At 30.3% G+C, this 16181-nt stretch overlaps 3 protein-coding genes across 3 annotated transcripts in view; all 3 read left to right on the top strand.

The window, feature by feature from the left end:
- Positions 1–831: 831 nt before the first annotated feature.
- HELRODRAFT_112437 (hypothetical protein) lies at positions 832–6960 on the top strand (the record flags this gene model as incomplete). Its single annotated transcript, XM_009020565.1, has 14 exons — positions 832–924; positions 1140–1211; positions 1392–1496; positions 2393–2452; positions 2574–2678; positions 3456–3561; positions 3639–3719; positions 3831–4051; positions 4209–4344; positions 4601–4708; positions 5145–5464; positions 5661–5786; positions 6537–6632; positions 6784–6960. The coding sequence occupies exons 1-14, from the start codon at positions 850–852 to the stop codon at positions 6958–6960; spliced, it is 1788 nt and encodes a 595-aa protein (XP_009018813.1). The 5' UTR covers positions 832–849.
- A 3298-nt stretch (positions 6961–10258) lies between these two features.
- HELRODRAFT_80964 (hypothetical protein) lies at positions 10259–10507 on the top strand (the record flags this gene model as incomplete). Its single annotated transcript, XM_009020564.1, has 1 exon — positions 10259–10507. The coding sequence occupies one exon, from the start codon at positions 10259–10261 to the stop codon at positions 10505–10507; it is 249 nt and encodes an 82-aa protein (XP_009018812.1).
- Positions 10508–14955: 4448 nt separating this feature from the next.
- HELRODRAFT_174006 (hypothetical protein) overlaps positions 14956–16181 on the top strand; it is a gene marked incomplete at both ends in the record, with an annotated part of 1781 nt that continues 555 nt past the window's right edge. Inside the window, 3 exons of the mRNA XM_009020563.1 lie at positions 14956–15030; positions 15498–15569; positions 15748–15852. Coding sequence (XP_009018811.1) covers positions 14956–15030; positions 15498–15569; positions 15748–15852 — 252 coding nt within the window. The remainder of the gene's footprint in view (positions 15031–15497; positions 15570–15747; positions 15853–16181) is intronic.

The following is a 16181-nucleotide window of genomic DNA, read 5'->3' as shown; positions in this document are numbered from 1 at the left end:
GCTTACAGTACGTTTCAAACCCAACGTTAAACCTTGTTATATTACATTCCATCTCACTCAACATAAGAAACATATTGAACTATCAATTGCAATGGGCATCAACATTCGAGAAAGTAATTAAAGTCAAGTAGGCAACACATTTTAGCGAGCAAATTACATTGAAAATCTATCACGTAAACAAATCGAAATTAATTCATAGTTATTAGAATTGTTACTAGACCAACCTTTTTTCGTAATCCTAACGGAAAAAGTGTGATATCCAAATCGATTGATAAAGATTTTATCAGTTAGCATAACAAACATAAAAATTGATCTTATTGATAATATACAGATAAAGAATACTAGCAAGCTTGGAAATTTTATTCCTATCTACGGTAAAATTGGAGTTAATGTTGACATTCGTTCGTGTACTTTATTTAACATGAATCTTAAGCAATGTAAAATCACACAAAATTACCCTACATATTAAATTACACAGACACAGACGGACACACACACTTACAATCTTAATTATATTCATATAAGTTTTTATATATTATAAATGTTCAAGCATTTCTTAAAAATATTGAAAAAAAATCTGAAGAGAACAAAGTTGTTGCAATGTTTGCGTCACAAAATTCAAAAGTTTATTTTTAATGATAATTGAAATCAGTGTAAATTTTGTTTTCTACAATAAATAATATTTATTTTATCTATCAAAATTTGAAATTTCAACAAACCAATTCTTACGGTTCTTTTTTTATTTTGTTTAAAGTTTTATAGTTTCTAAACTATTTTTAAGGAACTTACTGATATCGTTTATTTTATATAATTATAATATTTTCCCATTAATCCAAACAACAATGACAGATGGGTTATTTGGAATGGTTGGATATATGTATCATTGTTGCTTATTTTGTGGTTATTCTTTCAGTTGGACTGCTAGTTGGTCTTATTTTAAACAAAATTATTTTAATCAAAATTCATTTTACACTTTTTTTATAATTGAATTTTTAATATTTGACAGATAGTTAAACAATTAGACAAAAATTAATTTTTGAATCTTAAACATCTAACTAACGAGCCAAAACTTGTAGAAGGAATGATATGGGAGAATATTTGTTGGTGCAAACATGTGACCACTCACTCATTTTTTTCAGGCAACTTACTATGCAAACAAAAACAGTTCACTTGGATTTTTCTTGGCCGGCAAGTCAATGACATTCATCCCAGTTAGTTCACACCCATTATTTTTCTATTGGTTAGATATGCAAAAATCTTATTCAATCTTTCACGAAAGTAAATAACTCGTTTTTAGAAATCATTATGTATACATAGAATGGATAAATATTTTTACCACTTCTAATTATTTGAATATTTGATATTTTCACGAATAACCCAACCGCTTGAAGATAGCGGGTTCCATATTTGCCAGCAACATGGGGGCTCCGAACGTGGTGGGTCTCAGCGGGTCTGCCGCTGCTTCAGGGTTTGCTCCCGTCATGTTTGAGTGGCAAGTTCGTTATAAACATTTGTCTCTTTGAATATAACAATTTTTAAAATATTTTTTATCACGATATTTACGTTTCATTATGCTTTTCTGCATTCCAAACTGTGGCCACAAAATAAATACTTTAAAAAAATTTCCTAGATACACATGTAAATTGAATGTAAGCAGCTAATCAAGTTTACTCTTGTTTGCGATCCATTCATTTGATCAATTTTCCGCAAACTTTTGGAAAATATGAATTAATTGAAATTGGATAGTGTTAATATATTAATAAAATTGTCGGTCAATGCGGAAAGATAAAGCTGATTTCAAATCTACAAATCGTAAATATTATCTTGTTGATTCATTGCTTAAATATTATAATGACAATACAAATTCAACATCATCTCAAATAAAAAAAATTTTATGATAAGGCACTAGAATTAGTCTCTTAATAAAAAAACGAACGTAATCATTGATGCTTAAATTATAATATGTAATAAAATCAAAACACTTTATTAACTTAAGAAATGAAGTTAGTTTATATTCTTTTGGCACGATTTTTCAAGCAGTTTTTATTTGACCCAACAGCACATCAACCCTGAATTGAAATGTAACAACACAAATGTAGTCCAATTTTAAGTGCATGAAATAGCAAAGATATATTAATTAAAATTCAAAACTTTGCTGTAAACCAAATGTTGTCGATCTTATTTAAAATGTCAATTTTTTTATTAAAGCATTAAAAGAACTTTTAATTTATAAATTGACTGAGCTGTAACCCTTGGATTCTCATCTACCTTTTAACATAATAACGATATTCAACAAATTGCATAGTTTCTGTTCAAAAATTTTAGTTTTCTTGTATTACTATTTACGATTTTTAGAATATTTATAACAAATAGAAATATATCATTTATTCAGGCAGTGTTTGCACTAGTTGCTCTTGGTTGGATTTTCGCTCCAATATATTTAGCATCGGCGGTTTGTTTTTATTGCTTCAGTTGAAATTTTGTTAGAGCGTTTGTAATGAAAAATTACCTAATTTCAACTTAAATTGTAACTTGAATTCAACAAAGTTATATTACTTTTCAATCCATTAAAGACGTACACAATGCCTGAATATCTTCAAAAAAGATTCGGAGGATCAAGACTGAGAATCTGTCACTCAGTCATTCAACTTCTCCTTACAGCGATCTGTGGTATACCGGTAGGATTTCGGAACAATTGTTTCCCTACTGTCGTATATATAGAATATACATATATAGGAAATCAACATTATATAACATTGAGCAGCCGATAATACTATGCATACAAGCGCGCAGTTATAATTCATAGACATAATTGTAAACACAAGCAGCACGAACTAACAAGCGTTTCTATCCTAATTATGCATACTTTCGACAAAATAATAAACTGTCCAGTTTTTAAGACAAATTAATATAGCTTATTTATAAAATATAAATTCTGAAATTATTTTAGCGTTAATTAGATTTATGAAAAACATGAAAAACTAAAATAATATAAGAATATATTGAAATAAGAGAAAAAAAGCGAACACTGCAAAAACATTTTTTTAGACCTAGCGATTGAAAAAACTTTCTGATCAAAGAAGCTAAAATTATTACAAAACAGTTTTTGTAACATTAATAAGTTATTTGTTATTATAATAAGTTTATACCAAAAGCAAAATAAACATAAATAAATGATTTGTGAAGTTTTAATTAAACATGTTACCTACAACACGTTCTGACGTTCTGACAAAACTCAGATGAAACAGAACGACCACGTGTGACTCGAACTCTGCAATCAAAATTTAGATAAAAACACAAATTTGAACTAGTAATATGTTTTTAACTTACACAAGATTTAAAAGTTTTCATCAAATTTTAGAAATACATAAAATATTATACTTTTTCAGGAATATAAGAATAGGCAGTTTTGTTTTCAATTATAAACTGAATAAAAGAACTTTGTACGTTTTCAGATGGAGATTTATGCAGCCAGTATTTTCATGCACAAACTTTTGGGGTGGAATGTTTATTTGTCGACAGTAATAATTCTCGCAATCACCGCTGTTTATACCATTGGAGGTATATTTTTAATAACACATACTTCAGACACATCATCACGCAGCACTTTTCAAACATATAACCAAAATTTTTAACAGGAGGCCTAACAGCTGTTATATACACAGACACGTTGCAAGCGGTCATTCTTGTCGTTGGAGCTGCTGTTGTCGGTGTTAAAGGTAAGTCATTTTCTTACATAGAATCCCAGTTTTTGAATAAAACTAGCAATCAGAAAATATTGTATAGACTTGTTGATTCAATTAGATCACAGTTTGTTTCCGATTTACTAGCAATGATAGAAGTAGGAGGGTACAATTCCATGTTGGAACAATTTCGAAAAGCAGCCTCTCGACACACGTACATCGAACATCAACTCTACAACAACCTCTCTTGTGGTTTTCCACCTGCCGATTCATTCCACGTTTTCAGAAGCACCGAGTCTGATTTTCCTTGGCCTGGTGTTGTCTTTGGAATGATATCTCTGGGTATTTACTGCTGGTGCACCCAACAGGTTAGAAAATATGAAATCAATAACGATCTCTACGAGACTTATTTATACGTTTATTTTATAAGATGAAAATGTAGAATTTTAAGAGTGGAAAATACTTGGCTTGAAGTTTTTCAAGGTAGTTTCCAAAACGGTACACTATATTTAAATATTCTTTAAGGTGATTGTGCAACGCAACTTGTCAGCAAAAACAGTTCTTCACAGCAAAGCGGGATGTTTGTTGGCTGGGTACCTAAAGATTCTTCCATTCTTTCTTTTTATAATTCCTGGCATGATTAGTAGAATTCTTTACGCTGGTATGTAGAGTTTGAGGAAACTATGTTTTGCTTATATTAGTAAATTTCTATATTTGAAAATTTTATCTTAGATGTTTATATGAAAACTACAACATCAAAATAAAAATAATTTAAAAAATATTTACTGGTAAAGTCTAAAATTGAATAAAATAATAATTTGGGTCAAGGTTGAATTGATCAATTTTATTCAAACTTTAATTGCAGCATTCATAAATCTTGATTTCTTGAATTGTATAAATATCTTGCTCTCAATTAGACGATGTTGCCTGTTCTTCTCCGGAAATATGCCAAGAAAAATGTGGAAACCCAGCTGGATGCACTAACATCGCCTACCCAATGCTGGTTTTGAACATTCTCCCAAAAGGTTTACAAAACTTATAGAACTGATGTGCAAACTTACTTAAGAGTTAATTTTTTAACAGCATACTGATAAGCCGCTGTGAGCGAACTAATGTATTTTATTACACACAAGAAATGAACGGATTGTTTTCAATTTTGTTATGAATTCAAAATTTGGCACCATTATAGACTGCGCTTTCGGGAAAAGTGAACAACAAATTTATTACGTAAGAATAAAAATAAATCAAAACATGAAAATTGCTAAAAATCTTATTATCTTAAGTTATTATTATAACATCGAATAGCATTCATAGCATCACGAAAATGAAGACAGTGTTATTTTGAATCAGCGTTCTCTTGCAATCAACTTACCATTAGAAAAGTATTAGTGATAACATTTTGCCGTGTCTCTTGCATTGACTTTTAGTCATAAACGTGAAATCAGACCTTATACGAAACAGGGATCAAAGGTCTGATGTTGGCGGCTCTCCTGTCGGCACTGATGAGTTCATTAACATCGTACTACAACAGCGGTTCCTCGCTGTTCACACTGGACATCTATTCACATTTCAGAAAAAAGGCATCTGAGCTTGAAAAAGTTTTGGTCGGACGATTGTTCGGTCTCTTTTTAGTGTGCTTGAGTGTAGCTTGGCTGCCCATTCTGCAGTCTGTACAAGGAAGTCAGCTCTGGAATTACTCACAAGCTGTTTATTCTTACTTGACTCCTCCTTGGACGGTTGTCTACCTGTTGGGAATGTTCTGGACGCGCGCAACTGAACAGGTTCAAGCTTTATTACTTTTTTATTAATATAATTTTAATTTAAAATTTTTTGTTATTTCAATCATTAATGGACACGATTTAAAAAAAATTCCTGTTCAACCGTTCAAGAAACGGACGATTGTTTTAATATTTGAATATTTCATTTATAAATAAGTAAATTATTATTGATGTTAAATATTGTGATGAAATGATGTAGGGTGCATGGTGGGGGCTAATAGTTGGATTGGGCGCTGGTATCATAAGAATGGTTCTCGATTTCAGTTACAGAAGCGCTCAGTGCGGTAGCTCTGAAATAGTTAAGAGACCAGATATTCTTGAGAAAGTAGGTGCTGTTGTGAAGTTTTTCCTTGTTATTATTTTTATTAATTAGTTAAAAACCGATTGTATTATTTATATCGACCAAGTTGTTTTTTTTTAAATGTGACGTGACACCTTTGTTATCTTTTTAACATCCAGTGTTCCATCTTTTAATTTTTTGTATGTGCGATCAACATCCTTTCTTAATTTTGAATTAATCAAAACGAACTGTAGTAGCAATCTCACCAACGTACTTATGTGCAGTTCGCTTGCTTTGACCATCCTAAGTCAAAGTTTGTGACCATTTTCAGCAAGATGTACGAATAGAAAAAAATTATTGATGAAAAATGTTTTCAAATTGAAAATCTTTAATAGCTTGAAATCTATCATATTCATAATCATAATCTTAATTTTTTACTTTTGTCCAGATTGAAAATTTTTAACGTTTTATAACATTTTAAAAATAAAATTTCTTTAAATCCCTGCTAAAGTGCTGTTTATGTAGATTGATATTGATATATTAGATAAGCATTAAAAGAGGTAACAAATTTTCTCCCTTTAAAATTGAATTAGTTTCATTATTTTGTAAACATCATCGAACACTAGGCCAATGTTGTAGATTTGTTTCAATTATTTCAAGTTACATGGAATGCTATTTTAAAATGTTATTTAAAAATATAACAATCACTTTGTCAAATTAGTTGTATAAGAAAATAAAAAACAATTTTCAAACATTTATTCTTAAATTTCCTGACAAATCTTCGTCACGCTGCAGGTCCACTATTTGGTGTTTGCAGTCATTTTGTGCGTCATAACGTTCATTGTCATGGTGGTGGTCTCTTTCGTCACCAAAGAACAACCACTGAACGAGGTGAAGTTTCAGTTTTTGTTATTTTTTCAAATTATGAAATTATTTCATACAATTCATTTAAATATAAACATCTCAAATTATTTTGTACATGTTTCAACAATCTTTAAGATACAACATGAAAATTGTATACGTAATTCCAAACCAACCGCAGCTAGAAAGAGTTACTTGGTGGACCAGAAAGAGCAAATTATCTCTCAACACGACAGACTGCAAAACTCAGGGATCCAAAACAAGCATCGGTGAGCTAAATGAAACAAACAATGCAAGTTCGCAAATTGCGATTGTTGAAACTGTTGATGCATCTATTAAAAAAGATGGTTGGTATTAAATAATTTTATTTAAAAGCGCTAAATTTGTCCGTTTGGAGTGATTTAAATAAAAATCTCATCTCTTGAATCTTTTCCCTCTCCGATTTGATTTCACGGTTGGTTTAGATTTCACAATATGTTTGATTCTTAAAATTTAAATTTTTTTAGAATCGTCCCTTCCAGCTAAGAAGCATTCCTTGCCATGGAGGGTGTACGCTTTCATGTGCGGAGCAACATTGGAAGATGACCAGAAGAAAATGTCGGAAGAAGAAGAAATGAAAGTTTACGAAGAGATGACGAACATCAATGAAGATGCATTTTGGTCACGTGTTTGCGACATCAATGCACTTATCTTATTGGCTATTATTTGCTTTCTAATTGGTTTTTTCAGCTAATCTTAATTTTTATTGAGATTTTAATTTGATGTTTCGATTTTTCTAATTTGCGCAATGTATGTGAAATGGGAAGGTTAAGTTACAAACTCAACAATTTGATGTTCGTAAATGATCGCACATAATGATGAGGATTAAATTCTAATTGTCTTAAACTGAATATAATCACTGAAGAAGAAATTTCTTATTACATTTCAGTAAATAAACATTTGATCGATTTTTCAGTCAGAACTTCATAAAACGAATTTTACGTTTATATTTCTGGCTTTGAAACTTGCATAGCTTATAACCGTTACTCCTGACATTAGCCACCATGTTGTTCAAATGTATTTATAGTTTTATACACTTACCTAGATGTTGCTTGGCTATTTATTTAAAATAATCTGTCGAATCATTTTCAAACATCTAACAACACCTTAATGAATAAATGAAGAATAAATATATTCAATTTTATCTACAATAATTGTACAACCACTATAATATATTTCCATTTTTCAGTTTATATTTTTTTAATAAATTGTATTTGATTTTAACAACTTACTACACTCTAAGCTGAAATAAACTGTAAAAAATCTTAAAAATAACGTGGGGGTCCTATTATCTTCCTTGCTCAACGGTCTTCAGAACTTCAAATCCGACCTTGAGTGCAAACTGTACGATCTACAGTTACACTGCTTTCGATGTTTTGATAAATAATAATAATACATTATAAGCAAGGGGTCGACATTGTTACGATACAACGTGCAATATTAAGCTGAAACGTTTACTTCAGAACATGTGCTGTAATAAAAATTTTGATGTATACAATTTAGAGTTTGAAATAAAGTATCATACATTCATTAATCAGCAAACGCATTTCATCAAAAGTTCATTTACGTCTTCAATTTGGGTGCTTCTACTATCAGGTAGACATTTTCAACATAAGGCACACTGTATCAACATTTTTCAATTTTAGACAGATCTACAACTCAAACGCATGATTTATGTTCACAAATATAAAAGCTGAAAATGATTAGTTGTATATGCTATACACTTTATTTACTCATCATAAAGACACATCACAGACTCACACACACACACACACACACACACGCACACACACACGCACGCGCACACACACACACTCGCACACACTCATTTATTTATTATATTATGTATATAAATCTTGATAGCCCACCGTTGAGTTCAGCTTTCATTACTCTGATCACAAAACTACAGTTATAACAATGAAAACAACTGCACAAACATGCCCAAATATGGTGAGAAATTGCAATTTCCTAGAGTGCTCTAAAATTGTTCAGTGTGGAGTGTAGGCACAGGAACTAGGATTACAACAAGCAAATTATTTCGAAGGCTGACCGCACACAATCAGTTAGGAGTAACAAAGAATCCTCGAAAAGAGAAACACAACACAGAAGTCAACAGAGTAGTGGCGGGTTTGAATTTTTTGAAAATTGAGTCAACATATTCTGTTTGCTCAATTTTTAAACATTATGAACGTTATTAGTGAAAACACTGTTTCAAATTGAAAACTGAGAAGAATTTCTTACTTTTTGTCTTCACACACGACAAACTTTGGTTTCTTCCGGTAAAATTATCTAAAACCACCCTTGCACCAGATAGAAATCTATGATAATAACGTACAATATTACACATCAATAACATTCCAAGAGCGCGTTACTGAATGTATACTGATAAGCAAAGCGTAAGCAAATGTTTTATTTTTATAAAATGCGTGTGGCTGAACATTTGCTGCTAGACATATTTGTTAAGAACCAATTATTATTTTAAAAACTAATATTCAATATTTAATTTAAATTGAATTATTATTCGTTTATTCAATTATTATTTTAAAAACTAATATTCAATATTTAATTTATATTGAACAAAGACGTCTTTCATTAACTAACCAACCGACTAACAAAGAAGCCGAACAATTGAAGACACACAGTATTGAAGACTTCAGACCATTATATAACGAAGAGGTACATAAACAAGATTTAATTTTTCAACAGTGATGATGAAAAATGGTTGTCGAAAAAAACTTTTTATGTTTTTGTTATCAATAAGCTAGATAGAAATTCTGTATACAAAATTGAAAAGTTCGATAATGAACTTAAAATGAAAAACTCAATCTTAAATTGAATAACATCAATGTGGCTATAAGATTTTTTTAACAATTGCCCATCGCATAGTCTCAACTCTTTCTATTTTCGCCGAATTGTTGGCATTAATCTATTTAGTTTGTCTTTTTAATTTTCTTCACAAGAATTTGCTAGAAATTGTTCATTTTATTGGAAAAGAATTCTTATCCAAGATCATCATGAAAATTCAACTAAACTGGTGTTATCTAAATTGTTGTTTATGTGGTCAAATGCTCAGAGACACAAGATACAAGATATATAATACAATTCGAACACCGAAGATGGTATAGGTATACCGAAAAAAACATTTCTGTTCTATCATGTCTAAAACAAATAAAAATAAGCAATGCCAACAGCAATAAAAATGATGATGTTCCTTTAACCCGGCCACTCTATTCCATGCCAGGAATTTTACACTTTCTCCAGACTGAGTGGGCCAAATTTGAGATGGACCGCGCTCAGTGGGAGATTGATAAAGCGGAGTTACAGGTCAGGCGGAAAAATAGTGCTCAACTCTGCTAACATTTTTAATTTATAGCATTATTGACTACTTTTAATATAAAAGTTGTCGAGTTTTTATGAAAATTGTAAAACAAGATAAAGCTTAGGCCTTTTAACGGACCTAGGAAGATATATTTTAACTTTTGAATATTCAGTATCTTTTGTTGTTAGTCCACCATCTTAAACTTTTGCGATTATGTTTCAGTTATTTAATTGAATATATTAAGTTATTTAATGGTTTAGAGGATAAAAATTATAGAATTTTAAACTTTTACGACATGATGGAGGAACCGTTATCTGTTCATCAACTCGACCAGCCATTTAACACTTTAGGCGTTAGATTATCGGCAGGCAATGCCAACAGCAATAAAAATGATGATGTTCCTTTAACCCGGCCACTCTATTCCATGCCAGGAATTTTACACTTTCTCCAGACTGAGTGGGCCAAATTTGAGATGGACCGCGCTCAGTGGGAGATTGATAAAGCGGAGTTACAGGTCAGGCGGAAAAATAGTGCTCAACTCTGCTAACATTTTTAATTTAAACTTGTCATTGTCTTCGTTCGACTCGTGACCCTTTCAGTGCATCGATCTAATTCATCCTTCAGGTGCAGGCAGTGGCTCGACTGGCTGCACTCCTCTTTTAGTGGGTTCATAGGGTCCTAAAAAATAAAAATAAAAATGCTAAAAAAATCCAGTGCAATTGGTAGGACGGGCAACCGTCGAAATATATTTATACATATTTATATATAATAAGTTATATTATATATATGTATATATAAATATATATTATATGTTTTGTTATATATATGTATATATATATATATGTGTGTATTATATATATAATATAACATCATATATAATAGATTTAGTTATGATATTATTTAAATTATACGTTCTGCTAAGCAATAGTAAGCAATTGTGTATTTGTATTAACATAAATGTAATTGACATGTCAAACTGAATACTTTACTACTAAATTTCTTCGTCATACGACGGTAACTAACTGCTGAATCAATGCTGCTGGCTAGTTTTCTGTTATTTTAAATTCGAACTGTAAATTATACATTCCCACTGAATTTGTGGATTATATCATTGCTCAAACTGTTAAGGAGGTAATTTACATTTTATTTTATATAATGTGTAACTTTTATTCAGACTTGATTGATAACATCTAATTTTTAGAAGTTTTGAAAAGTTTCAATAGTTTCTTTTGAGTTTGATGGTTAGATATTATCATAAACTTAGAGCTTTTTTCAGAACCAAACTCAGGTGAAAACTAATCTGACCACATTTGGTTCATTTCAATTTCAAAGACCTTAAAACAATGTGTTATTTTGTCCACGGTTTTCATCCTGAGTGAACATATTTTTAAGCAATTTGTAAACATCTTCAAACAATTTTCAAACATCTAAAGCAGGAGGGTGGGTAAGCTACGGCCCGCGAGGCCTTGTACGTAATTACGTAATTTGACGAAAAAATAAAAATGCTAAAAAAATCCAGTGCAATTGATAGGACGGGCAACACGCAAGTACTTCTACCATCACATCTAACATTTTTTATTTATTCTTGGATATAGGCATAAAAAACTTGTCTTCTATATCTTTGTTTTTAAATAGTTTTTCATAAAAAAGTTTAATTTGACTAGCCGTTTAATTGGGACGTTCCATTAATGTTTATCATTTGTTGATTTATTAATATTGAATATAAACCAATAATTTTAAAGTTTTTTATTATAAAAAGTCAAGTAACTTAATTAAATTATTTTTCAAACGCTAGCATGATCGGTCGTAAAATATTCAACAATTTGAGTAAATGTTTCGGATTACAAATAGATCGTATAAATTTTAATGACAAACTAACACAAAAATGAACATAAACAAATTGAAATCATCATTTTTTGAAGTCATTGTTTTCAAATCGGTATGTCCAAACAGATGTTGAAAACATTCAGCAAGAAACATTATCCTGCAATGAATAATGTAATTTTTCGTAACTGAAGCATTTCAATTGTATAATCAATATCCTATCTGAAATATGAAAAGCAACTTGAATATGAATTGCTATAAACAACTGAAAACATTCATTGTAATGAAAATTGTTTTAAAAATAACGTTTCAAGTTGTCTTTAAATATTTTTAAAAGCATTGTGTCTGTAGAATCATATTAAAACGTCAACAATTATTTATCTGTTAACAATATAGTATTTGTTTCTTTTGAAAAAATTTATTTATGATTTATAAAGCTGCGTGGCATTTCGTGCTTTTGGTTGAGTATTTGTATGTGAAGATTCAGATTTCGAGACATGCGTTTGAACGGCAATAACATAAATGTAAAATAAATTGAAGATGTTAAATATGTAATAAATACTAACTAACTTATTATTATCTTAATAAAAACTACTCTGTTAACTTATTTCATTCCATATTTTATACTTTTGTACTTTCTGTCATATAAACTTATTGCATCATTAATATGTATATATGTATTTTTATATTGATCTATGAACTTAAGGATACCGAACCAGCTCTGCTTAATTAAAATTAAATAATAAAAATTAGTTGTTCAGTAAGACTTAAAATGGCTGTTAATATTCTTTTGACGATTTTAAGTCACTCTAAACTCCAAAAAACTTTTCAAAGTGTGATGTATTCTTTCCTTTCTTGACATATGTTATTCCCTAATTATTTTTTGCTTCAAGCATCTGTCACCCTTTTCTCTCCTATTCCGCAATCACTCGTGCATTTTCCTAACCTTCATTCGTTCGAAACCAGTGTGCATCCAAATTCAATTCAAACTTTTCAAGGTTTGTAATTTACTATCAGATCGTGTTCTTCATTAGAGTTAATAAGTTTGGTCTCATGTTTATTTATCAACATCTATTAGTCGTTGTACAAAAACTTATGCGTTTTTGACTACGTTTTGTATGAAATTGATTATATTTTGGTTAATATTTGGGTTAAGCAAAATTTTTTTAGAGACCAAACAAAGCCGAACATTATACGCAGCTCATAGCAAACTCTCTCCTTTTCACTCATCACACACACACATTCATACATAAGCACACTCATTCATAAATAGATCACAACACAAAAGCCCACACATAGTACATACCTCATTTAAGACCAGAAGACCATCAAGAAGTGGAGATGTTTAACATCTTTAAAATAAAATCTATACAATTATCTATCAATTTATACATTTATCAATTCAATATACAAGTTTTTCCTATATTTTTGAGTATGTGCAAATTATACTAGACTGAAGAAGTTTAAATCTTGTTTTTAAATATTATTGTTCTTTAAAAAATCAGAATCTGACAGAAGGAGAACCTGTTACAACAGGCAAGTTAATAATAATGAAAAGTAAATAACGGAGTAAAATGATTAAGCATGAGAATCATGGAAAGTGAAAAATTGATTTAAAAATACGAATAAGTGGAATAATTAATAAAGTTTCTAGTTAATGAATTAGTATGTAAGTTATGTGGCTGATAAGGGTAAAGAATGTTTATGGAGTAGAAATGTTAAAGCATTCATACATACACTTTCAAAAAGTTTTACAATCGCGTTAACACTTTATTTAGTTCCAGAATTATAGGATTCTATAAATGTTTTCTGTTGTTCATTTAACTGCAACAGAGCAGTTTAGCAGATATAAATCATTAAAAAAACACAATTTGGATATAAATTATTTTTTCCCAAAATAAAAAATGCCAACTTATCAAACAATGTACAAACACAATTTAATGCACAAAAGAAATTGAGCCAAAAATAATATTGACTTGATTCCATTTAAAACCTGTTGAACATGCATATTTAAAAATTCCTAACATGACAAACTTTTGCTCGCAAATGAAATCTGTTAGATCTTATATCATAACATGCGTTTTCAGATGAATTCGATTAACACTGTTTTTGTCTCTTTACATAATAAAGTAATAAAAGTAATCTTTCTGTGAACAGAATTGTAGTTCATCGTGTGTTTTTTTTTGTAATATGAATCATTTATTGTATGATTAGTGTAAAGTCACACAAAATTACGAAACGTATAAAACACACAAACACATAAATATACACTGACACGCACACACGCAAATGCAAATCCTGACCACTTTGATGCGGGCCAAAACTCAAATTTTTTGTAATTTTGCTGAAATGTGGTATTTCCAAATTTTAAGTTATTTAAAACTATTCTACCAAATTTTTGCAGTTTGTCTTTTCGATTTTGCCAACTATCCTCTTTATTGAAATATAATAAATATATATAAGTTTTTTTTATACCAACCAACATAAAATTTAATATATTATTAATCCTATCCCTTGCCGGGCTATCCCCACTATCTGGTTTTGTTCCTAAGCTAATATTAATCTATACGGTATTAATCTATACTATAATAGTAATCTATGCAGTAGTCCCTCGTGTAGAAAAGCTGATTTCGATTCTCTGATGCAGATGAAGATTACATAGCCTAGTAGTCAAGTCAGCCAGGTGCTGCTTCGCAGTACCAGCGGTGACCAGGTTCAAATACGACCGAAAGATCCCCGTCTTTCACATGCTTCGTGTATTCATGTGCGATGTTTGTAGGTTTTGTTCATTTTTCTGAATGAATCTGATTATTATAAGTTTTCATTGTTGGTCAGCAAAGCTGCTCTTCCCCTTTATTCAAATTTTGCACAACAACTGAAGATGATCTGTTAGGATCAAAATTCCTTAAAATAATTTGAAAAATCTTCAAAAGTTTGTTAAACTGGTTGTCTTTTAAATTCAAGTTTATTTCTAAGGGCCGTCATAAATATATGTGAATTTCATTTAAACCAATGCATAATATTCATTATGTGTGAAATGGCTAAAATTGATTCTCATAACTATATTAGGTGTTGATAGTATTATATTTGTTCGATTTTTAACGAAATTTGTCAGATATTTCTGACCCTTTAAATTTACTTTAGCAATATTTTTTTAAACAACAGTGACATATGGGTTATTTGGAATGGCTGGACATATGCATCATTGTTGCTTATTTTGTGGCCATTCTTTCAGTTGGACTACTGGTGGGTTGTTAACTAACAATTCTGAGCAATAGGGTCTGAATGATACATGTCTAATTTGTATGTTATATTCATTCAATCATTCATTCATTCATCCGTTATAGCGTTATGACAAAAACAACATTTTGAATTTATTTAATTAAGGCAATTTTTTAGTTTACTCATTATTTTATACTTTTTGTCAAACATCTGAGTCAAAAAGGCTGTACTATCCACACCACACGACGCACGTACACATTTTGTATGCACGGGCAAACATAGCATCATACGCGTATGATGGTCTTTGAGTTTCGCACAGACAGTATTTGAACCGTGCCATCCTGTAATAACAGCACGAAACATCGTACTTCAACCGACTGAGCTAACTCGCCGATCACAGACTAGCTAACAAATCAAATTTTGTAGAATGAATGATGTAGTAGAAAGTTTATTGATGAAAACATGAAATAATTTGGTAAAAAAATTTCCAGGCAACTTACTATGCAAACAAAAACAGTTCGCTCGGATTTTTCTTGGCCGGCAAGTCAATGACATTTATCCCAGTTAGTTCACACACATTATCCGTTCTTTGGTTAGATATATTATAAGCATATTCCATCTTTCATGGAAGTAGATAACTCGTGGAATAACGTTTACATTGCATGATGAATGATTATTATTAAATTTTTTTACCAAATTATTTTGATAACTAAAATTTTTAACGAATAAAACAAATTCAAGTTAGCGGGTTCCATATTTGCCAGCAACATGGGGGCTCCGAACGTGGTGGGTCTCAGCGGGTCAGCTGCTGCTTCAGGGTTTGCTCCCGTCATGTTTGAGTGGCAAGTTCGTTGTAAAATAATCAAACACATGTTTTTTTAATTATTTTAATTTTCAACATAATTTTCATTAATTTAAATTTCTATATATTATGCCTTTCCTTGTTATTAAATAGACTAGACGTTTGTAAAAAAAAAAAAAAAAAAAAAAAAAAACAATTTTTCGAAGTATTTTCATATCAAATTGGTTGGCCCTTTTCAACAGTTTCAAAATTGGCAAATTGTTTGCAGTTTTTCTGTTCGAAAATTTGAAGTTTTTTCTATTTCGTTATTTTGATTTTCAGTTTTTTTAATGGAATTATGTTTCTTTGTTTGTTTCTTCCAGGCAATAATGCA

This window comes from Helobdella robusta, assembly GCF_000326865.2.
Source record: "Helobdella robusta unplaced genomic scaffold HELROscaffold_28, whole genome shotgun sequence".
Taxonomy (NCBI): Eukaryota; Metazoa; Annelida; class Clitellata; order Rhynchobdellida; family Glossiphoniidae; genus Helobdella; species Helobdella robusta.
Note: the sequence above shows the minus strand (reverse complement) of the source record. Positions and strands in the feature narration are given on the sequence as shown.